The 24,738-nt window shown below is 53.4% G+C and overlaps 1 protein-coding gene across 1 annotated transcript in view; it reads right to left on the minus strand.

Annotated features, from left to right (window-relative positions):
• Nucleotides 1-24,738, minus strand: part of LOC142243731 (acid-sensing ion channel 1C-like) — a 182,153-nt gene that overhangs the window by 19,853 nt on the left and 137,562 nt on the right. Inside the window, exons 7-8 of the mRNA XM_075315933.1 lie at nucleotides 8,699-8,790; nucleotides 327-406 (exon numbers count right to left, since the gene is read on the minus strand). Coding sequence (XP_075172048.1) covers nucleotides 327-406; nucleotides 8,699-8,790 — 172 coding nt within the window. The remainder of the gene's footprint in view (nucleotides 1-326; nucleotides 407-8,698; nucleotides 8,791-24,738) is intronic.

Genomic DNA, 24,738 nt, shown 5'->3' on the forward strand with positions numbered 1-24,738 from the left:
TCCGGAACTGTAACATGATGTCCCCTCACATGGCCTGTACTGTCACATAATGTCCTTCTCCCAAGGCCCGGTACTGTCACATGATGTCACTCTCCCATGGCCCGGTACTGTCACATGATGTCCCCTCACATGGCCTGTACGGTCACATAATGTCCCTCTCCCAAGGCCCGGTACTGTCACATAATGTCCCTCTCCCAAGGCCCGGTACTGTCACATGATGTCCCTCTCCCATGACCTGTACTGTCACATGATGTCCCCCTCCTATGGCCCGGTACAGTCCCTTTCTGCACACCATGGGCTTATTGGTGACTGGTTTGTAGCCTCACCTCATACATGTAGTCGATGATTTCCAGGATGGTGAGGATACTGGCCCCAATGAACAGGCCCATTTGCCCTCCAATGTCACCTGGAGACATAATTTATGCATTAGACGTTGCCTGATTGTCTCCTGTAGATCTTATTCCTTAGGCCATTTGCAGAACTGCTCCAAACATACCACAAAAAAAGTGACTTAAAAAAAACCCCTTGCAAGACGGTTTGTGTTCCTATAAATGCTGATTGTCATGATCCAGGCCGGCTTTTTCCTGCTGTGGTTACACCTAGCTCTGGCCTGGTGTTACGTCACCGCCGGAGTCTGCTCCAGCGACTTCTGCTCCGATCGCCAGGCGACGCCGTGTTCCTGCCGTGGATGGTGCTGGTGATGGGAGAGGAGTCGATGCCAGCGGCACCGGTGGGCTGGGTTATCTTGGGATCTGCAGTACCGCTGGCTGACTGTGGGTGGCATGTGTCTTCCAGCTGAAGTTGCCAGCGTTCAGCTACAGCCAATGGGAAGACACCACACCCTTCTTAGTTCCCCTCCTGTCACATGACCACTGCCAAAGATAGTTCTGATTTTCCTGGCTCCTGTTACGTCCTATTCTGTTTGGTGATTCCTGTGTGCTGACTTCTGCGTGTTTTCTGACTACCCTCCTGCCTACTGTTTCTGTACCTCGCTGCCCGATCCGGATTTGACCTCTGCTACGTTTGCTGACTACGTCATTGCCTGCCGATTCTGTCCCTGTTCCGCAATTCCTGGTTTGACCCTGCCTGACGACTACTCTCATCGGACTGCAGCCTTCCACAGGTAGTGATCACCCGGGCCCTGTGTAATTCCAAATCCCTGTATAGGAGTTAAAGGGTTTCAGGGTTCTGGGGGTCCTGCTTGGTGAGTGGCTTCCCTCTAGCCTCCCCTTTACAGCCCATCTGAGTCTGTGGATCCAGGCAGGGGTTACACCTGGTCATGTCAGGGGTTAACTTCCCTTGCCTCGTTCTGGATCCTAGGACGCTATATATTGCCTCTCTCCCTATGGGTCAGTGCCAGTGATATTTCTGCCTTGCCACATGTATACTGGCTCTGGTGAGTGTTCCCAATCTGTTCTGCCTCCCTGTTACTGTGTCCTGACTTTGACCCTCCCCGTTTGTCTGCCTGTCTCGGTCCCTGACTTCCCCTCCTGTCTGTTGTTTGTGTTTCCCTCTGCATACCTGATCTTCCGGCTTCTGACTCGGTTCTGCTTTCTGACTTTGATATTGTTCCTCCCTCTGCAGTGACTTGACTTTCCTGGCTAGACCCTGACTGTTTGACTACTTTATTGCCCCCTGGTGGTTCGCATTTTAACTGCCTGCTTCAGCTGCCTTTCCATTACAGTGTTTCTTTGTCTCTCCTTCACTACTCTGCTGCCACCAAATGGGGATTACGCTGTACTACGTCTTACTAGCCTTTGTACAGCGTGACACTGATCTCCTGACTTTTTTTTTTTTTTTTAAAAAAAAGGTCCATGTCTGAGTTTGCAGTTTTGATGCTGTTCTTCTGCTAGTAAAGTTTGTTGAAAATCTGCAGCATATCCAATCAACAAGTGTTATTGTATGCAGAAGATGCCGGTACACTGCTGTGAACAATAAAGAAAAAAAATGGTGCAGGATCCCCTTTCCTATCTTTGATAACCAGCACAGGTACAGCAGACAGCTGGGGGCTGGTATTATAAGGCTGGGAAGGTCCATGGTTGTTGGGTTTTTCCTAGCCTAAATTTACCAGTCCGCAGGTGCCCCAGAAGTGGAGCGTCACATTAGAGGCTCAAGTTCTGGCGCCGTACCTGGCTCTACCTGTTGCCCTTGTGCAGTGGCAATCAGGGTAATGTATGAGGTTGATGTCAGCTGTGTGATGACAGCTGGCATCAAACCCATGGATTAGTAATGGAGAAGCATCTGTGTCGCCCTGGGCAAGCCAGGGGACACAGGTCACACACCACCACACCCTACATCCCAGGTAGGAACACCTAAGCTGAACCAAAAATCCTTGTTGCCTTCCTCCAGAGGCTGATGATTCACACCAGGGGGTGGGCCAGGCGGTTGGCTCCGCCCACCGAGGAGATCACAGCTCTGGAGGCGGGAAGTACCAGGCAGTCTAGTGGAGTCTAGTCAGGGAGGAGGAAGTGGAAGGAGTGGAGGAGTAGCCCAGCCAGGGCTAAAGTAAACAGCTAAGTGAAAGTGAGGAAAGCAAGAGCGTGCAAAAGCCTGAAGTAGTCCAGCTGTGTGCAGGACAGGTCAGCAAGGTCAGCAACGGCGGTGACTGTCTGGAGGGGGACCGTTTGGAAGTTCCTGGAAGGACCCCGTAGGCTGTGTGCCCGGTGGTCTGGAGCAGTGTTCCGAAGGACAGTCAGCACCAGGGCAGGGGCCTCTCGGACCCCGGCAAGGCTTGGAGTCGCCGTAAATTGCCGAATCCGTCAGTGAAGGGGACGTAGATCCCCCAACAACCAAGTCCCGAGTGAAGGCAACAGCCCAACCTGTACAACAGAGACACCGCCACCGCCAGGGCACCAGTTTCTGAGGGCCAGCGCCTGCGGGCAAAGAGTAGAGCTCCCCCGGCCCAGCTTGAAGCCGGGGAGCGGGTTACCGGTGGGGACCCATCGCAACCAACAGTACACACAGGTGCAAGGAAGAGGGACATCACCGTCACCGACTGGGAGAGCAATTGCAGCCGTCCGTGGGACCGTCTTACCAGCCGTTTGGTTTACCGTACAAACTGTGTTAACGTCTCAGGCTGAGTGAGTACCACAGTGCCGCAAGGCACAGCGCTGCCCCTGCGTCCCTGCGCCCACCAGGCCCTGCACCTCACATCTCATCACCGGGCCCCAGGATCACCAACCCCTACCCACGGAGCGGCAACACAACACCTAGCTGCTCCACTTCACCATCCCCGGGACCCCCGCATTGAGCAGCGGTGGTGCTACACATCACCACAACCGTGGGTGGCGTCACGGACATTATCCCAACACCCCAAATTCCCGCCTTTCACTCACGGGCGAGGAGTGCCGCTCGAGAAACCCCCGGGATCCGGCCCACAGCTCGAGCCACCACTGAGCAGCAGCCGCCGGACCCGAGCAGAAGGGGTGAGCGCCGTGTGCTGACACCCTCCTCCCCGCCCGCGACAACTTGGCGTCACGAACAGGATCTTACCGCTCTGCCGTTTGGTAGAGGTGCGCCTTGTTACCGCCGGAGATATCCGGCAGAAAAATTTCAGAAGCCGCCATCTTTGGCGCGAAAAGTTCCCGCTCGAGCGTCTTCTCGAGTAGTAGAGACGCGAAGGCCAAAACCCCGCCCCGAGAAAGGAGGGGCCGGAAAGAGCTAAGGGGGACGCGATGGCGGCTGGACGCATGTAGCTGCGGCTATAAAAGCAGGGACGCCAGGACTCTGCAAACATCCCGTTCCTGGAAGCAAAAGAAGAAGCAATCATGTGGATGCCGTCCCGTGACACCGTAGCCCCCGCGCCTGGAACCGCGGCGTGGGTGGAGATCCGAACCGCGCAGCTCTACCAAAGGCTGCAGGTCAGGATGCAGCTCCTCATGGAGGAGTGGGAGGCCGACATGGCGGACGGTGTAGCCACCGTGCGGAGACGCGAGGAGGAAGCGGAGAAAGGGAGGGTGAGTGACCCACGTCCCGATGCCCTTGGAGGGCCGGTCATCGCGGCTGTGGGGCCCGGTCCAAGCCCTCTCCCGCCGTTGCCTCCCTCGCCACCCATCCCGGAGGCCGTGACCCCGCCACTAGGCCTGCTACCACCGCAACCGGTAGCAGTACCCAGCGTCCCCGCCCAAGCGGGCCGACCTGTAGCCGGAGCCCGCGGCACACCGGAGGTGTTACCGTGGAAGACGCCGAAGGAGAAACCGGAGGCATCCCCTGAAAAACCCCCCGAGCCGGAGCCGATGACCCACTCCGAGCTGAAGGCCCAGCAGCGGAAAGCCCCTATGCCCATCCCCCACACCTCGGCTGAGGTAGCGCCGGGTTGTTGTTGCAAAGCAGCGCCCAAGGACATGCCGCCCAGATTCCTGACAGTGGGCAATGTCCAGGATGTCCCGCGGAGCCCGACCCGTGCGCCGGCGCTGGCGGCAGCGCCGTATTGGGATAGGGAGCCGATACCGCTGGGCCTGGAGATTGCCGAGAGGGAGCGGAAGAAGGCCGAGCTGGTAGCCAGAGCTATCCGGGAGAAAGAAAATCTCCGGCAAGCAACCGCCCGTGTCCGGGGACCGTTGTACGTGGGGCAGGTGAGGCGGTTTGATGTCCGCCGGGGCTACGGGTTCATCTACGAGCCGGGCCTGGAGGCCGAAGTTTTTGTAGCCCGGCGGGATGTGAATGCCCACCTGCCTGAGGAACATCCCGGCCGCAATTTGATGCCGGGCGACATCGTACAATACACCCGGTACTTTGGGGAGCGGGGGTGGTTCGCGCTGGACGCCAAACTAAAGAGGGGCCCGGAGGCCTGAGCGAGCGCAGACCTCCCTCCCCTGGCAGCGGCACCAGAGCTTGAGCAACCGGAGTAGGGCAGCGGATGCCCGCAGCACCGTCCCCGTTGGGACCACCTGCTTGTTTGTTTAAAAGAGAATGATAAGTGAAATGATCCGAAGTTCACCTGATTATCCGTGTGATTTGCAACCGGCCGGAGCCGGCACCGTTGTCCCCGTGGGGACCGTTTACAAATTGTTTTGGCATGGAGGACTATCTATGGACAAGCCCGTGAACTTGCAGGGCAACCACAGACGTTAGTGGCTTGTAAATATGTTGTTTACCGTTACCGTTTTCCGCAGGCCGCCTCCGGAGAGGCAGGTTGGAGGGAGGGCCCTGAGCAGAGCAGGCTAGGGCCCAGCCACCAAAGGAACCGGTGGCTACCCTCTGGAGGGAAGGACAGATCCCGCTCGGGTACCGTGTGCTGGACTGTGGGTCAAGGGATGCTGCCTGGGCTTTAGGGGCAGCATCAGGGCCAGGTTACTTGGGTGGGAGAGAGCGGAAACCGTAACCGTAAACCGTTATGCAACGTTAAAGTAAAATGTGCCTCCCGTTTTGGGAAGAGTTATTGAAAATGTATTTATGTTTATTTACCTTGTTATCCCTTTTGCAGAAAAATAAAACCGGTGTAGGACGGCAGCCCGCGGACGGTCTGCATTTTGCTAAGGGGGAATGTGTCGCCCTGGGCAAGCCAGGGGACACAGGTCACACACCACCACACCCTACATCCCAGGTAGGAACACCTAAGCTGAACCAAAAATCCTTGTTGCCTTCCTCTAGAGGCTGATGATTCACACCAGGGGGTGGGCCAGGCGGTTGGCTCCGCCCACCGAGGAGATCACAGCTCTGGAGGCGGGAAGTACTAGGCAGTCTAGTGGAGTCTAGTCAGGGAGGAGGAAGTGGAAGGAGTGGAGGAGTAGCCCAGCCAGGGCTAAAGTAAACAGCTAAGTGAAAGTGAGGAAAGCAAGAGCGTGCAAAAGCCTGAAGTAGTCCAGCTGTGCGCAGGACAGGTCAGCAAGGTCAGCAACGGCGGTGACTGTCTGGAGGGGGACCGTTCGGACGTTCCTGGAAGGACCCCGTAGGCTGTGTGCCCGGTGGTCTGGAGCAGTGTTCCGAAGGACAGTCAGCACCAGGGCAGGGGCCTCTCGGACCCCGGTAAGGCTTGGAGTCGCCGTAAATTGCCGAATCCGTCAGTGAAGGGGACGTAGATCCCCCAACAACCAAGTCCCGAGTGAAGGCAACAGCCCAACCTGTACAACAGAGACACCACCACCGCCAGGGCACCAGTTTCTGAGGGCCAGCGCCTGCGGGCAAAGAGTAGAGCTCCCCCGGCCCAGCTTGAAGCCGGGGAGCGGGTTACCGGTGGGGGCCCATCGCAACCAACAGTACACACAGGTGCAAGGAAGAGGGACATCACCGTCACCGACTGGGAGAGCAATTGCAGCCGTCCGTGGGACCGTCTTACCAGCCGTTTGGTTTACCGTACAAACTGTGTTAACGTCTCAGGCTGAGTGAGTACCACAGTGCCGCAAGGCACAGCGCTGCCCCCGCGTCCCTGCGCCCACCAGGCCCTGCACCTCACATCTCATCACCGGGCCCCGGGATCACCAACCCCTACCCACGGAGCGGCAACACAACACCTAGCTGCTCCACTTCACCATCCCCGGGACCCCCGCATTGAGCAGCGGTGGTGCTACACATCACCACAACCGTGGGTGGCGTCACGGACATTATCCCAACACCCCAAATTCCCCCCTTTCACTCACGGGCGAGGAGTGCCGCTCGAGAAACCCCCGGGATCCGGCCCACAGCTCGAGCCACCACTGAGCAGCAGCCGCCGGACCCGAGCAGAAGGGGTGAGCGCGGTGTGCTGACACCCTCCTCCCCGCCCGCGACACATCTATCAGACACTGCCATTACTAACCCAGGAAATAAAGAGTTAAAGGGAACCTGTCACCAGATTTTTCCCTATGAAACAAAAAGTCTCCCCTTCTGCAGCTCCGGGGCTGCATTCTAGGAAGGTGCACCTTGGCCTTGACTCCCCTTTTAGACCCCAAAAATAACTTAGGCCTAAGATATGCTAATTACCTTTGTGGGCCACAGGGGCGGGCTCATTTCCCGCTCCGTTTTCCCCCTTCTGCCACTGATCACCGGCTTCCTTCCTTGATTGACGGGATGACGCCCTCTGTCATTTTCCTCGTCGCATTTTGAAATCTCGCGCCTTAGGTCTGCTTGCGCAGGCGCAGTTCACTCTGCCATATCTCGGGCAGAGCAGAAAACATAGCTGCCCTCGCTCGAAACCGGTGAGCTAAATGCGCAGGCGCGAGATTATGGGCGGGTACTAGGATGATGCTGGTGAGGTGTTTGCAGTGCATGACCTCACCAGCATCATCCTAGTACCCGCCCATAATCTCACGCCTGCGCATTTAGCTTACCGGCGCTCTACCCGAGATATGGCAGAGTGAACTGCGCCTGCGCGAGCAGACCTAAGGCGCCAGATCTGAAAATGCGACGAGGAGGATGACGGAGGGCGTCATCCCGTCAATCAAGGAAGGAGGCCGGCGATTAGCGGCAGGAGGGGGGGAACGGAGCAGAAAATGAGCCAGCCCCTGTGTTCACAAAGGTAATTAGCATATCTAAGGCCCAAGTTTTATAAAGTTATTTTTGAGGTCTAAAAGGGGAGTCAGGGCCAAGGTGCACCTTCCTAGAATGCAGCCCCGGAGCTGCAGAAGGGGAGACTTTTCGTTTCATAGGGAAAAATCTGGTGACAGGTTCCCTTTAAAACACACAGGAAATTATTTGAATAAGGATTCCCTCTCACGCTTGTGAGAAATTCGGGGCTGCTGCTGACTGGCAGGAACTTATGGAGGAGACTCGTTCTCCAAACACATCTCCATAGGAAACGATGGGCATCGTGGGACATTATCGCATTGGTTATGTCAGAACTTCCAGGACTTTTTTCATTAATAAGCTGGTGAACGAGCGATAGTGTTGGGGAGACTTTATTCAAGTTAACTTTTTTCCTTTGTGTGTTTTTTAGCTGTACATTTTACTGGGTTAGTAATGAAGCTGTGTGATAGACGCCTCTCCATTACTAACATCAGGGCTCGATGCCAGCTGACGCTACACAGCTGAGATCAACCCCAAAAGTATTACCCCTAATGCCACCACACCAGGGTAATGGGAAGAGACTGGTAAAGCTTCACAATTGGGGCATCTAATGTATGTAACACTTTTTGAATGGCTGTGGACTACTATTTTTAGGTTGTCAGGGGCCCAATAACCACGGACCTTCCCAGCCTAATAATACCAGCCCCTAGCTTCTGCTTTACCTGCGCTGGTATCAAAGATAGGGGAAACCCCACGTCATTTTCTTTTATTTATCCCCAATGACTATTGTCACTCATATAAGACACAAAACAGGGTATAGCAGCTATGTCACCGCACAGAGAGCAGGTCGTCTACGTATCTGCCGTACTACAGAAGACGAGTCATTGGGAAAAATACATTTCCCTTCCCACCATGCCATAAACAAAGTTGCAAGTGAAGGTGAATATTTTGGGCCCTTTGCGGGTCCTTCACCTGTAAAGTGTTGCTCCACATATTACGCCTGCTGAGCTACTGCTCTCTGGACAGTGCCTAATTGAAAATGAAAACAATCAGACGGCTGAAAAAGTGCAAATCTCTTCAAAAGAACTTCAGCAAACAAAAAACATTTCCAAAAATTCCCCTGGAGTAATTAACACTTGAAAAACTGGTCAGTTTTGGCATCATGAGGAAATTCCCCATCTAAACCTACTGTGTGGATTGTCCCCCCCCATCCACATCTGGCCCCGCCGAACACACGAGAACCATGAGCCGGAGGGACAGCGCGCTATGGTCTCACCCAGCAAACCGGCCACTTCATAAGCCTTCGTCTGCTCAATGATCTCGTAGTTCAGTGCTTCAAAGAAGATGTCCAACACCAGAATGTTATCCCTGAAACAAGAGGAAGAAGGACATTAGTGACGGTCGCCTCATGGGTGGCACGGAGGCTCGCGAAGATCCTCTATCACTGGGACCGTGGGTCACATTTGACCTCAAGCAATGTCTGCACCGACTCTGTATGTGGGATTGCTACAAAGACAGAATGAGGACAGTGTGTGTACAGCGCTGCGGTATGTGTCAGTGCTATAGACAAGCATGATAGAGACAATCAGACTCCTGAAGACAGTCATCAGAAACATGTCAGGAAATGAAAAACTCTCCAAAAAGCTGCATTTCCTGAAATCGTTTCCATTTCACAATATTCCTTATTTGTAAACCCCTAAAAGCTGTGTCTACGCCTCGTGTCATGTGCCTGTCACAGATGGATAGAATTAAACCACACCCCCTGCCACTAAGCCACGCCCACTGCTCAGAAAGGTAATAAAGCTGCAGCAAAAGATGCGAGCTGTGAAAGAAGCTCCGAAACAATTGCAACCGCTGCACTCTGATTACTGGTGCAGATCAATGCATCGGGTGTCATGGCCGTCAGGCACTGGGGAGTTAGCTGGTGTGGCTGCCGCGCCTCTACTTCTGTGGGACGGGAGCGCATCTCGCGTTAAATTTGCCCACACATTAAACGGTCTCTGAGAATCTGCAGAAGAGGTCACCGCCCCTGCGATGGTGAGTGGCCCCCCCCGTTTGTCCAGGACTCTGGCACTTTCCCAAGAGCGCCAGGTGGTAACATTGGCCCTGGAAGAAGGTGCAAGAGAAAAGGAAAGAAAAGCAAGAGAAAAGAAACAGAAGATAGAGAAAAAGAAGCTGGAGAAAAGGAAGAAGAAGCAAGACAAAAAGAAGGAAAGGAGAAAAAGAAGCAAAAGAAGAGAGCAGGAGCAAGAGCAAAGGAAAAAGGAGAGAAGGAAGAGTAGAAGGATAAAAGGAAGAAGGAAGGAAAAATGAGAAGACGCAAGAAAGAAGGAAGGAGTGAAGGAAAAGGATAAAAAGAAGGACAAAAGGAAACAGAGAGAGAAAGAAGGGAGAGAAGGAAAAGGAAGGAGGAGAGAAGGAAAAGGAAGGAGGAGAGAAGGAAAAGGAAGGAGGGGAGAAGGAAAAGGAAGGAGGAGAGAAGGTAAAGGAAGGAGGAGAGAAGGAAAAGGAAGGAGGGGAGAAGGGAAAGGAAGGAGGAGAGAAGGAAAAGGAAGGAGGGGAGAAGGAAAAGGAAGGAGGGGAGAAGGGAAAGGAAGGAGGAGAGAAGGAAAAGGAGCAGAGAAGACCTGAAGCATGAGAAAAAAAGAGAATGAGAAGTAAATACGTAGGAGGAAAAAGGAGAAAAGGAAGAAGAAAAGAAGAGAGGAGGAAAAGAAGCAGATGAGGAAAATATAGAATGAAGGAGCCACAGCATGAGAAAAGGAAGAATGAGATATAAAACACGGAAAAGTGGCTCAGTGGTTAACACTGTATGGTGGCTCAGTGGTTAGCACTGTATGGTGGCTCAGTGGTTAGCACTGTATGGTGGCTCAGTGGTTAGCACTGCACTCTTGCTTTGCCAGGGTCCTGGGTTCATATACCCCCATGGACAACATCTGAGAGGAGTTTTTGTGGCTTTCCTCTGGGTTCTCTGGTTTCCACCCACACTCCACAGACTGATAGGGACTATAGATAAGCAATGAAAAGGATAATAAAGGAGAAAAAAAGGCCCCCTCCTATAAAAGAGGGAGGAGAAGGAGGAAGAAGAAATAAAGAGGAAGAAGAAATAAAGAGGAAGAATGAGAAGATGAAAAAAGACAAAAACAAAAAGAACATTCAGCAATGACGTAAGTATTGAACGCGGCACCAGGTGTGTAATGTTTCTAAAGCTGCTATAGACATGAATTTCTCTCTCTGGTAGAGGACAGCAGATATTTATCAGAAATGTCTCGCTACATTTGTCCATTCACCATTCCTACTGTTTGCCAGTGCCGTATGCAGAAAAACAGCTGCACTCAATGATGTGCCCACTGCCATACTTCACGCTTGTGCTTTTTGACCTCCAAACATGGTGTGTATTATGGCTTCCTAACAGTAGGAGGCTATTTGGGGGCTCATACTGTATATAGAAAGGCTACAGTTGAAACCCTTAGTTTCCATCCACTATCTATACAGACACATCTGCAGGTTTTTCCCTCCTCTCTCTATACAGACAAATCTGCAGGTTTTTCCCTCCGCTCTCTATACAGACATATCTGCAGGTTTTTCCCTCCTCTCTCTATACAGACACATCTGCAGGTTTTTCCCTCTGCTCTCTATACAGACGCATCTGCAGGTTTTTCCCTCCTCTCTCTATACAGACACATCTGCAGGTTTTTCCCTCTGCTCTCTATACAGACGCATCTGCAGGTTTTTCCCTCCGCTGTCTATAAAGACACATCTGCAGGTTTTTCTCCCGTTTTCAGTCAATTAGGAACCAAAATGATTTCTATTTGCCAAATGCCAGAATAATGAGAGAAGAGAATGCTAAGTGAAAAGTTTCCATACACTAAGAGCACTATATCTTGAAACTATATCAGGCAGCCCATATGATGATGTCATGTCTTTGGAAGCTTCTGATTGGTTTATTGGCAACATCTGAGTTAATTAGAGACACACCTGTGGATATATTGTAATGCACACCTGAAACACACGGCTTCTTTGTGTAGCATTAGGGGAAAGTCAAAAGAAATCAGCCAAGATCTCAGGAAGAGAATTGTGGACTTGCACAAGTCTGGTTCATCCATGGGTGCAATTTCCAGATCTCTGAAGGTGCCTCATTCATCTGTACAAACAATTATACACAAGTACACACAAGATGAGAATGTGCAGCCATCATACTGCTCAGGAAGGTGATGGGTTCTGTGCACCAGAGATGAATGTGCTTTGGTCAGACATGTGCAGATCAACCCAATAACACAAGCAAAACACCTTGTGAAGATACTGGCGGAAGCTGGTACGATTGTGTCATTATCCAACGAGCACCACAACATGGGCTGAAAGGCCGCTCTGCTAGGAAGAAGCCATTACTCCAAAAGATACAGAAAAACATAGATTAATGTTTGCAGATGCACACAGGAACAAAGACCTTAATATGTGGAGACGTCCTGTGGTCTGAGGAAACTAAAACTGAACTGTTTGGCCATAATGACCATCGTTATGTTTGGAGAAAAAGAGAGAAGCTTTGAAGCCTAAGAACATCATCCCAACTGTGACATACGGGGGCAGCATCATGGTGTTGGGGTGTTTTGCTGCAGGAGGGACTGGTGACTTCACAAAATAGATGGCATCATGAGGAGAGAAGATTATGTGGCCATACTGAAGAACATCTCAAGACGTCAGCCGGGAACTTAAAGCTTGGACGAAAATGGGTCTTCCAAATGGACAATGACCCGAAGCTACAGCCACACTGGCTACAAAGTGGCTTAAGGAGAACAAAGTCAATGTTTTGGAGTGGCCATCACAAACCCCTGATCTCAATCCTATTGAAATTGTATGGTCAAAGCTGAAAAGGCCGGAGCGAGCGGTGACCTACAACAGGGGGCTATGTGGGGGCTCACATTGTATAGAGAGGCTATGTGAGAGCTCATAGTCTACAGAGGGGCTATATGGGGACTCATACTATATAGAGGGGCTATGTGGGAGTTCACACTGTATATAGAAGGGTAAAAAAGAAAAAAAATCCAGCTCACCATGCAGTATGTTCATGGACAAATTACCAAGTAGTGCTCGTGACAAAAGACGTCAGGACCTTCCAAATAAGAAAATGGTGTCTAGCAACGTTGCCTCCAGGGTGAAAAATTCAATTTATTACAAAAATGTAGAATCACAGAACATGACAAGAAAAATGTTAAAATCAACAAGGGACGTAGAAAAGACTGAAGTTTTCACCGAACAAACGTCTTAGTCATTATGCGTTCCCTACACAAGTCCCTAACAATCAAATTCACCTGATCACATTACAAAAACGCCAATATTATACACAAATATGCAAAAAGAATACCTGGAAACAGAAGCACAGATCACTAGATGTAATACAGAGCCGCCATTGTATTCCGGCCTCCCGGAGAGCTGGATTCCAGTTCAGAGATCCACTCTACTTCTCTGTATTTGTGAGATCGTAGTCTGTTTCCCCCTCATTTAGGGGCTTTCACTTTTTCCAATGCGATCACCTTTCATGTGCTGACATCGCCTGAGTGGATCCGTAGAAAGTGCTGTGAGGCTCCTGAGGGGCTGCAGGTGGTCTTATTCTGAACATCATAGATGTGCTCCGACATTCTTCTCTGCAGGGGTCTGGGAGTGCAGCCCACATATTGTTCTCCTATGTAATATGGCCAGGTGCCACTAGGTGTCACTGGGTCCCTGGTTGTCCCCTAGTGTGAGGGAGTGCAGAAGGAGTGAAAGGACGGCAGGGGTCTGGAGGTGCAGCCCACATATTGTTCTCCTATGTAATCTAGCCAGCTGACACTAGGTGTCACTGGGTCCCTGGTTGTCCCTAGTGTGAGGTAGTGCTTAGGGAGTGACAGGACGGCAGGAGTCTAGAGGTGCAGCCCATATATTGTTCTCCTGTATAATATGGCAGGCTGCCACTAGGTGTCACTGGGTCCCTGGTTGTCCCTTAGTGTGAGGGAGTGCAGAGAGAGTGACAGGACGGCAGGAGTCTAGAGGTGCAGCCCATATATTGTTCTCCTGTATAATATGGCAGGCTGCCACTAGGTGTCACTGGGTCCCTGGTTGTCCCTTAGTGTGAGGGAGTGCAGAGAGAGTGACAGGACGGCAGGGGTCTGGAGGTGCAGCCCACATATTGTTCTCCTGTATAATATGGCAGGCTGCCACTAAGTGTCACTGGGTCCCTGGTTGTCCCTTAGTGTGAGGGAGTGCAGAGGCAGTGACAGGATGGCAGGGGTTAAGTGGGGTAGGACAGTCCCCAGCTCAGGAGGAGATATAGGGCAGAGGTTTCCGGGAACAGATAGGGAAATGGAGATACTGCAAATAGAACAAGAGAAAGGACCTGCAGGGTTGGATGAAGCAGAGTGGAGTGGGTGGTGTGGAGGTGACAGACAAGACAGAAGTAAGAATGAGGAGAGCCGGATACCGTGGAGCATGAGCTCGTCCGCAGCCAGGTGTAATTCCAGTCAGAAGGAGTGAAGGAGGAGGGCGCCCCTTTTTTAGGCCGGCAGATATAAGTACCTGTGGGAACACTAGCACAGCGGGGGCACCATCAGAGGGAGTCCTCTCGTTGGTAAAGGGCTGAGCCGTCAGCCCAGCCATCATGATTGGGAGGAGAGGATAAATCGCCCCTTGGTTGCCACCACTGCAGAGCCGAGCCCGGTACAGAAGAGAATGCATGTAACTGGCAATGATGGAAAGTCTGGCTTGAAGGAATGGAAACTGTCTGCAAATCAATTGTTTAGTAAAGTTATTGAAGTTTTATCTGGTGGTGGACTCGTCTCTGACACTGCGGTGTACAAGGCCGATTGTAGTGAATGGGATCCTGAGGAGCCGGATGGAGACCCAGACGTGCAGCTGCAGACAGGCAGCCCCTCCACACTCACTCCATACACCACTCTGCCCCCCGTGTCTGTTCTGTGCCGGGGTGGGTTGAGGATCGCAACCCTCGCCCATGACTGCCCCTCCCCGGCACTTTACACTTTGATTAGACCCCTTATTAGTACGCTCACTCGGAGAATTGGTAGGTTAATATGCTCCTTCCATGCATCGCATCCTGATAAACCCAGTCCTGAGGGTCTGGAGGCCCCTCATAGAAGGGGAGGTACTGCCATGTGTATCTCACTCGGGGGAGACCCCGGGTGAATCTGTTCAGGGTCGCTGGGTCACCAGGTCACACTGTATTGTGCGAGACCCAGTGGTGACATCGATAATGTTACCTCTGTTAAGGATCGCCAGGTCTCCTGCAGCGCAGTGTGACCCGGAATTGCCTGTAAGAAGAGTCTATGGAGTGGCAGCACGAGGCTCCATAGACTTTGTTGGTTGGATTCATTCTGGAGCACGTTCGATCAGCTGGGATATTTTTCTCCTTTGAATAAAGTGGTGAACGAGCCTAAGAGTCTTGTTTTATTTCTCTGCGTTTGTATTTTTTCAGATATCCTTTGGATAAACTAGAGAAAATTTCAGGGAGTGTCTATTCAAATATATTATTTTTTGTGTGTGTCTTTTTTGGGGGGATAACTGGGTTAATAATGGGGGGTGTGATAGATTCCTCTCTGTGAGGCAAATCCTGGGATATGAAGAGGAATTATGATTGCCAGTCATAATCGCTCTCATCACTCCCTGGCAGTGCCCCCTCCCTTCTTGTTCTCAATGTCCACCATCTGGGAAGGTGTCACATCCCAGCAACACATCCCATGGCCATCTCCTGTGATATGGAGATTAGATGATTTGGGAACAATGGACACAGGATGACTCCCTGCCGTGACCCTGTGGTAGGGGCTGCTATCTAATTAGCAAGGCTATGGAAGTATCCAGACAGGACGACTCCAGTAAAATATGGTTCATATCTCGCAAGCCATATTTCCGATAAATATGGCAACCATAAAAATGGTGTTTGCGCATGCGGACGATGCTGGCACACCTTTTTTATGGAAGTAGGACATTGGGAAATACACCAAACGTGATATCAGCCAATGGGGAACTAGTAGACAAGTCGTGAGTCCCCTCGTTCTGTAGCTAAATTCATAACTGTCACAATGAGAGCGTTGGCGTCTGCCTACGACGCTCCCAGGCCAAGTTATGGCCATATCCCCTGTTGTGGATGTGGATATTGTCCATAACTCCAGCCAGGGGTGGAGCAGTGCTCCCTCTGAGGTCACTAAGGTAGGAGGGGACCTGGATTTGCCCAGGTTGATAACCCTACTTCGGCCATTTTCCAGTGTTCTTTCGCCGGGGGTCACGTGTAGGAAACATCTGTGGGAAAGATCCTAGAAACCTGGTCTACAGCGCCCCCCTGTGGACAGACGCACAAGGTAACTGCTGGAACTGTGTATGCCTGTTTGTAAACCATGCTTTATCTGTAACTGTACTCTGACATAACTGTATATTCTGTAGATTCCCTATTGTATATATTGTAGTTCTAGTGTGCTTTAGGCTGATTAAATTATATAATTAATCTTGGGCTGTTCTGTTATCTCGATCTTGAATCCCACGTCTGTGTGTTCGGCTAATAGTTACCGTGAAGCGGTTGGTGGCAGCGAGTTTGTGCCAAGGATTATTGTGGGGAGGCCAGTGAGATTCGGGGAGATTTTATATATTCCGCCCGCGGAGGTCGGGGGAATATATACCCTACTCTCACCGGGGACCCTTCAATAATCGGCATAAGTAGTATAGCGGCCTCCTTGCTTATTGTCGGGCAATTCCATAATTGGCCTGACTATAAGAGGGGCGCTAGAGAGCGCGTCACGTGCTCTGTCTGTCGGTCGGGAGGTATAAAGGAGGGGTGACCCCCACTTGTTACCCCCCGATTGTGACGTACTGGTAGCCAGCGCGGGGGATTTCTGAGTGACCCCCCCGGTGGTTCGTGACATATTGGTGGCATAGCGGTGGGATCGAGATAATAGTGTGTGTGAGTGTGAGACCCATACTCCCAGACACTAAAGACTGCCTGCAGCAGCTGTGGCTGCTGGGGTCTTCAGACTAGCTCAACACTAGAGTGTCAGAGTGCAGATACTGTAAGGTGTGTGGGCGCATCAGGTGTCAGTTCTGTGTCAGTGACCAAAAGTCTGCAAGAATGGCTGATGGCACCAGGAGCAGAGCTATGCAACTGGCCAATGCTAAGGCAGGAGCCGAAGAGAGGGAGGACGGTGCTGTGGACAGCAATGAGGAGGTTGACCACGAGTCCTCCAGGAGCCCGACGCCAGAGAACCGTTCTGCAGAGGACAGCGCACAACCTGGCAATTATGGACAAGATGAGGAGCAGCTCACCCAAGGGTCCTCGACGAGCCAGATGCCAGTCCTCCGCTCTGAAATGGACAGTGAATCACCAGGCTCCGCAGCGGGCCGCAGATCACCACGTGCCATTCCACCAAGCCTTGGAGGCTCGGATAGCCTTCTTCAAATGGCTATGGCCCTACTCCAGGCTGGAGACCGGGAGGGCTACAAGGAACTCCTGGCAGAGCGCAGGGCAGAGCGGCAGGCAGCGCGTGAAGAGCGAGAGCGAGAGCGACAGGCAGACCGTGACCACCAGCTGCATCTAGCCAAGCTCCAGCCCTCATCAGCCACACGTGACCTTCAAGACACCAAACTTCCAAAGGTCCGTGTTGAGGACTTCCCAGTGCTGGAGAAGGATGGAGACTTGGACTCTTTCCTGACTGCTTTTGAACGGACTTGCCTGCAGCACCATCTGGACAAGGATCAGTGGGCCAAATACCTGACCCCTCGTCTAAGGGGTAAGGCCCTGGATATCCTTGGGGACTTGCCTGCTGAGGCAGATCAGGGCTACGACACCATCAAGCGGGCCCTGATCCAACAGTACAACCTCACTCCGGAGTCCTACCGCAAGAAGTTCCGGACCCTGCAAAAGGGACCAAAGGACTCCTGGGCTGACCACCGGCGGGCACTTGCCCGAGCTGCCGACCACTGGACCCAAGGCCTGCAGCTTTCCACCGGACCGGAGATCCTGGACTTGTTCATCACGGAGCAACTCTTGTGGAACTGCCCTGAGGATCTCCGCCAGTTCATCCGAGACCAGAAGCCAAAGGGGTCCACGGCTACAGCTGCCCTGGCCGATGACTACACCAACAATCGGGCTCCTGAGGCCAGGAGAGCAGCCACCAGCAGCACCTGGAGAGGGGGTAAGATGAATTCTGCGACTGCCCCACCTGCCCCTAGACTGCAGGGGGTGTCCCCCTCAACTCCCCTCTCCAGGCCCGTGCCAGAACCAAGACGGTGCCACCAGTGCAACCTACCTGGACACTTCAAGGCCATGTGCCCTCAGCGTCCCAAGGCCCCGGCTCCGTCCCCGTCCCAAGGGCCGCCCAAGGTGTATTGTGTGGGTGGGGGTGGTGGTAGGTCCCTGGACAGCTTCCAACCTGTCACCGTCGGCCGGTCTGTGACCATAGGACTGCGAGACAGCGCCTCGGAGGTGACTCTGGTGCGGCCTGAGATGGTGTCCCCCCAAGACTTGATACCTGGAAAAACCCTCGCTGTCTCCGGGATTGGAGGCATTGACCCGGCGCTGCCTGTTGCTGGCATTTATGTGGACTGGGGCGCAGGGCGAGGGGTGAGAGAGGTGGGGGTAACTGATCGGATCCCCGCAAACGTGTTACTTGGGACAGATTTGGGGCAGATAACCTCCCAGTTTGGGCCCCCCCCAAGGGCTGACCCTTCAGCCAGTACTGACATGCCTCCGGACAATGTTAATGTGTTCTCCATGAATGATGTAAGGGAGGAGGGAGTGAACTCTGATTTTTCTGCTTGCATAGACACACACACAGCGGCAGCTGTGACAGGGGAGGGGGTCAGAGAAAGGTGTGACAATGCCTCTACAAGTGATCAGCCAGTGAGCTGGGATCTGTTGCCCTCTGCAGGGATAAGCAGAGAGCAGGGTGCTGCAGGGGGAGGACCAGTGTGTGGGGTGGGGGCTACCACAGCAAATGTGGGGTCCCCAGAGATTTCACAGCGGGGTTCTGTTGCTGCAGGAGGGGAACAGGCAGGTGAGATTGGGGCCGGTCCAGGAGCGGAAGTGCTCCCAGGTAAGATCTCGGTACATGGTTCCCCCACAACCGGGGTGTCAGGAAGCCAGGTAGGTCTGCCTGAACCGGCGACTTGGTCAGGAACGGAGGAGGAGCAGGCACGACCCACGGTCGCAGCGGCTGTGGCCGCTGTCACCCGCAGTGGGAGTGCTGGAAGCCAAGGGGCCTCCCGGAGGTCCGATAGCTCTTCCCCTTCTGACCAAGTGGCAGCCGAGTCAGGTGGAGGCCAGGACACAGGTCCCGGGGTACTGACTGAAGATGTGACAGTCTCGTCGATTCTGGCCACATCTAGTCAGGGGTTTCAGGCAGCGTTAGAAGCTGACGACAGCCTGAAAGCTCTTAAGGAGCAGGCGGCACAGCCTCCCTCGGACTCGGACCCGGAGCGAGTGGTCTGGGACCAAGGACGGCTGTACCGGGTCACGGTCCAGCAGGGTTCACCGGAGGCGTGGCCCAGGGACCGACAGTTGGTGGTACCCTATCCGTTCCGGACGGAGTTGTTGCGGATCGCACATGAGATTCCGATGGCCGGACACCTAGGGATCGCTAAGACCAAGGCCAGGTTGAACCAGCATTTCTACTGGCCAAAAATGGGGGCCGATGTGGCTGCCTACTGCCGTTCGTGTGAAACCTGTCAGAGAGTGGGGAAGGCGGGGCCACACCCCAAAGCCCCACTGGTATCTCTGCCAATCATCGATGAGCCTTTCAGGAGGGTGGCTGTGGATCTGGTCGGCCCGCTGGCCATCCCCAGCAGCTCCGGGAAACGCTTCATACTGACGGTAGTGGACTATGCCACCCGGTACCCAGAAGCAGTGGCCTTGTCGTCCATTCGGGCTGACAAGGTGGCCACCGCATTGCTGGAGATTTTCTCCCGAGTGGGTTTTCCCCAGGAAATGCTCACTGACCGGGGGACCCAATTCATGTCCCAGCTGATGGAGGCCCTCTGTAAGCAAGTCCAGGTGCGACATCTGGTGGCCAGCCCGTACCATCCACAGACTAATGGCCTGTGCGAACGGTCTAAGGGCACCTTAAAGCAGATGCTTAAGATGTTGGTCGACTCCCATGGGCGTGACTGGGAGCGGTATCTCCCCCACCTGTTATTTGCTTACCGGGAGGTTCCACAGGCCTCAACGGGATTCTCACCGTTTGAGCTCCTGTACGGGCGACGTGTGCGGGGCCCCCTGGCTCTGGTGAAAGAGGCTTGGGAAGGGGATTTGGCCACCCCTGGAGTGTCGGTTATCGAGTATGTCATGCGCTTCCGGGACAAAATGCAGGCCTTGACGCAACTGGTACACGACAATATGGCTCAAGCCCAGGCCGATCAGAAGCGTTGGTACGACCAGAACGCTTGTCAGAGGACCTACCAAGTGGGTCAAAAGGTGTGGGTACTGGTCCCCGTACCACAGGACAAGCTTCAGGCAGCCTGGGAAGGCCCATACCTCGTGTACCAGCAGCTCAACCCTGTGACGTACCTGGTCACCCTGGACCCTGCCCGTGGAAGGCGGAAGCCCTTCCATGTGAACATGATGAAGGCACATCATGAGCGGGAGGCATGTGCGCTCCCCGTGTGCAACCTGCCCGCGGAGGGAGAAGCGGAAACCCTCTTGGATATGCTAGCCCAGGTTAGGGCAGGCGGATCCATTGAGGATGTGGAGGTTGGCCACCAGCTCTTGGAGGACCAACGGTCCCAGCTGTGGGCCACCCTACACCCCTTCCGGGGGTTGTTTACCAACCAGCCCGGAAGGACTGACTTGGCTGTCCATCACGTGGACACTGGGGATCATCCCCCGATCCGGCGTTCAGCATATCGGGTCTCCCTGGAGGTGCAGCAACACATGCGCCAGGAGATTGACGAGATGCTGAAGCTGGGGGTGATCCAGGCATCCAACAGCGCTTGGGCCTCGCCTGTAGTCCTCGTCCCTAAGAAGGACCGAACCACTCGGTTCTGCGTGGACTACAGGGGGCTCAATGCTGTCACGGTCGCCGATGCGTACCCAATGCCACGCATCGATGACCTGCTCGATCAGTTGGCCGGGGCTCAGTACCTGACCATCATGGATCTGAGCCGGGGATATTGGCAGATCCCCCTGACTCGCAAGGCCAGGGAACGCTCTGCCTTTATTACCCCATTTGGACTGTACGAGTCCACGGTGATGCCATTTGGGATGAGGAATGCCCCTGCCACTTTCCAGCGGATGGTCAACACCCTGCTCACGGGACTTGAAGGGTACGCGGCCGCGTACCTGGATGACATTGCCGTCTTCAGTCCCACCTGGGAGGACCACCTAGAGCATCTAGCACAGGTGCTCAGGCGGATCCACCAGGCAGGTTTGACCATCAAGCCGGGAAAGTGTCAGCTGGCCATGAGCGAGGTCCAGTACCTCGGTCACCGGGTAGGCGGGAGAACACTGAAGCCCGAGCCTGAGAAAGTGGAGGCCATTGCGTCCTGGCCCACCCCCAGGACCAAGAAGCAGGTGATGTCCTTCTTGGGGACCGCTGGGTACTATAGGAGGTTTGTTCCATGCTATAGTAGCCTGGCAAAGCCCTTGACGGACCTCACCAAGAAGAAGCTGCCCTCTGCAGTCGATTGGACAATGGACTGCGAGACAGCCTTCCGGCCCCTAAAGGACGCCCTGTCCAGCCCGCCTGTGCTACAGGCAGCCGACTTCACGCGGCCGTTTGTAGTACAGACCGACGCCAGTGACTTCGGCCTCGGTGCGGTGCTCAGCCAGGTGGACTCTGCGAGCCAAGAGCACCCAGTCTTGTACCTGAGCAGGAAGCTGTTACCAAGGGAAGTGGCCTATTCCACGATGGAAAAGGAGTGCCTGGCCATAGTGTGGGCCCTGCAGCGTCTGCAACCCTATCTATACGGGCGCCACTTCATCGTGGAGACGGACCACAATCCCCTCAGCTGGTTGCACACCGTCTCTTTGACGAATGGGCGATTGTTGCGATGGAGCCTTGCGCTCCAGCAATACAACTTCACCATTCGCCACAAAAGGGGCCGGGACCACGGTAACGCAGACGGGCTGTCCCGACAAGGAGAGGTCGCGGACGGGCGCACGGGGGAACACCGGAGTGTGCTGCCCCCTAGCGCCCTCAAAAGGGGGGAGGTGTGAGGCAAATCCTGGGATATGAAGAGGAATTATGATTACCAGTCATAATCGCTCTCATCACTCCCTGGCAGTGCCCCCTCCCTTCTTGTTCTCAATGTCCACCATCTGGGAAGGTGTCACATCCCAGCAACACATCCCATGGCCATCTCCTGTGATATGGAGATTAGATGATGTGGGAACAATGGACACAGGATGACTCCCTGCCGTGACCCTGTGGTAGGGGCTGCTATCTAATTAGCAAGGCTATGGAAGTATCCAGACAGGACGACTCCAGTAAAATATGGTTCATATCTCGCAAGCCATATTTCCGATAAATATGGCAACCATAAAAATGGTGTTTGCGCATGCGGACGATGCTGGCACACCTTTTTTATGGAAGTAGGACATTGGGAAATACACCAAACGTGATATCAGCCAATGGGGAACTAGTAGACAAGTCGTGAGTCCCCTCGTTCTGTAGCTAAATTCATAACTGTCACAATGAGAGCGTTGGCGTCTGCCTACGACGCTCCCAGGCCAAGTTATGGCCATATCCCCTGTTGTGGATATTGTCCATAACTCCAGCCAGGGGTGGAGCAGTGCTCCCTCTGAGGTCACTAAGGTAGGAGGGGACCTGGATTTGCCCAGGTTGATAACCCTACTTCGGCCATTTTCCAGTGTTCTTTCGCCGGGGGTCACGTGTAGGAAACATCTGTGGGAAAGATCCTAGAAACCTGGTCTACAGCGCCCCCCTGTGGCCAGACGCACAAGGTAACTGCTGGAACTGTGTATGCCTGTTTGTAAACCATGCTTTGATTGTAACTGTACTCTGACATATGTATATTCTGTAGATTCCCTATTGTATATATTGTAGTTCTAGTGTGCTTTAGGCTGATTAAATTATATAATTAATCTTGGGCTGTTCTGTTATCTCGATCTTGAATCCCACGTCTGTGTGTTCGGCTAATAGTTACCGTGAAGCGGTTGGTGGCAGCGAGTTTGTGCCAAGGATTATTGTGGGGAGGCCAGTGAGATTCGGGGAGATTTTATATATTCCGCCCGCGGAGGTCGGGGGAATATATACCCTACTCTCACCGGGGACCCTTCAATAATCGGCATAAGTAGTATAGCGGCCGCCTTGCTTATTGTCGGGCAATTCCATAATTGGCTTCCATAATTGGCCTGACTATAAGAGGGGCGCTAGAGAGCGCGTCACGTGCTCTGTCTGTCGGTCGGGAGGTATAAAGGAGGGGTGACCCCCACTTGTTACCCCCCGATTGTGACGTACTGGTAGCCAGCGCGGGGGATTTCTGAGTGACCCCCCCGGTGGTTCGTGACACTCTCCATTTCTAAACCCTGGCCTTGATGCCAGCAGTCATTACACAGCTGACATCAACCCCACACCAAGGCCATTTGGAAGAGTCGGCAAAGCACCAGCATTGCAGCATCTAATGAATGCGCCACTTCTGGGGCGGCTGCGGGCTGCTATTTATAGGCTGCATAGGGCCCAATAACCATGGACCTTCCCATCCTGATGATACCAGCCCCCAGCTGCCTTCTTTACCTGCGCTGGTTATCAAAAATAGGAAAGGGGACCCCGCACCATTTTTTTCTTTTAATTATTTATTTGGTTAATAGCTGTAAAATCTATCTATTCATCTATGTATATGTGACGCCCCTGGACTAGTCAGGGCGTCACAGGGGACTGCACGCTCTTTATTCTTAGTGCAGGACTCAACCCCTCTTGGTTCTGGGTTCCCAACTTGCAGTACTGCCTCCATCAGCATCCAAAAATCCCAATCACACCTCACACCACACTCTGTCAGGCACACCAGTGGAATGCTAAGCTGGAATATGGCCGCCCACCTAGGGGTCAGACAGAGAGGTGGGAGGTGAAAAGTGAGTTGAGTGGTAGCCCTCGAGCAGTGAGGAGCTAGGAGGGAGCGTGTGGCTCCCGGGGAGGAGAAGATTGGGTTGCAGACGGTGGTCTGGGATCAGAAGAGTCGGAGACCCGTTCGCGGCATATTGGGACTGGGTGCCTGGTCTAGTCTTGGAGGACAGTCAGCAGCAAGTTCAATAGCCGGTCTGGGACCAAAAGCAAGGCGGGGTACTGGACCCTAGGTCGGGAAGAAGCTTCAAGCAACCCGGCAATTAACCTGCGAAGGACAGGGCCTTTATGGACTGTCCCCATGACGCTCAGAGATCGGGGGAATTAGCGCAACGAGGGGGATAGGGCTTTCCAACCAAACCAGCCCACTGAAATCCCAAGCGTGAGCCCCTGAGAGCACAACTCCTTCACTCAAAAAGTGGGGAGCGGGGCCGGAACAAAAAGTGGGGAGTGGGGCCCGGACAGCTTCAAGCTTACAGGCCACTTGGACACTACTAAAATTTGTGCACGGAGGCAGGCTCCAGACCATCGGGCAGTACTGCAGGGGACGGATACTCGGACGAGCTCCCCCAAGAGGGCAGCGGCACCCAGAGACTTTGTTTACTACGTTGTCAGCGTCTGTTTTTCGTCTGGATTACCCCCCTGCTTCCAGTGAGCCTGCGCTCCCCCTGCACCCCATCATCCAGAGTCCCGGGGCCTTCCCTACCCGTGGAGGGAAAACGTCATCTAGCTGCCCCCATTCCATCAACCCCGGTACTCCCATCGGCAACGGCGGTACTCTCCGTTACCGCACACCACGGGTGCTGTCACAAACTATATCTCCCCTGTAAATAACCCTTCCCCTTTTACATTTAAGAGTGGCCCCTAACCCCCGGGTCCGGAGACCCTCGAGCCACGTGTAATCACCCCCAGACCCGAGTGGTTCGACCGCTGCTGGGGCGGCACATATATATGTATATATGTATGTATGAATCTATCTATAATCTATCCATCTATTATCTATCTATGTACCGTATCTGTCTATCTGTAACATATTAAAAAAAACATTAATTTCAGAGTCCTGTGTTGTTTTCCAGTAAATGTCACACGGACGGCACACCTGAGTGTAGCCATTATAACAGAATGTGTATGCGGCCCTCCTTTACGTGTGATACAGGGAGTATTGCAGTCCCTCTTCCCTCTAATTCTGGCAGTTCTTGCATTGTCTACACAGGCTTTGTGAGGTTCCCTCCTTCATAAATTACCCCCGATGAGTCTGACCATGTCACAC

Source organism: Anomaloglossus baeobatrachus, chromosome 6 (genome assembly GCF_048569485.1).
Source record: "Anomaloglossus baeobatrachus isolate aAnoBae1 chromosome 6, aAnoBae1.hap1, whole genome shotgun sequence".
NCBI classification, from domain to species: domain Eukaryota; kingdom Metazoa; phylum Chordata; class Amphibia; order Anura; family Aromobatidae; genus Anomaloglossus; species Anomaloglossus baeobatrachus.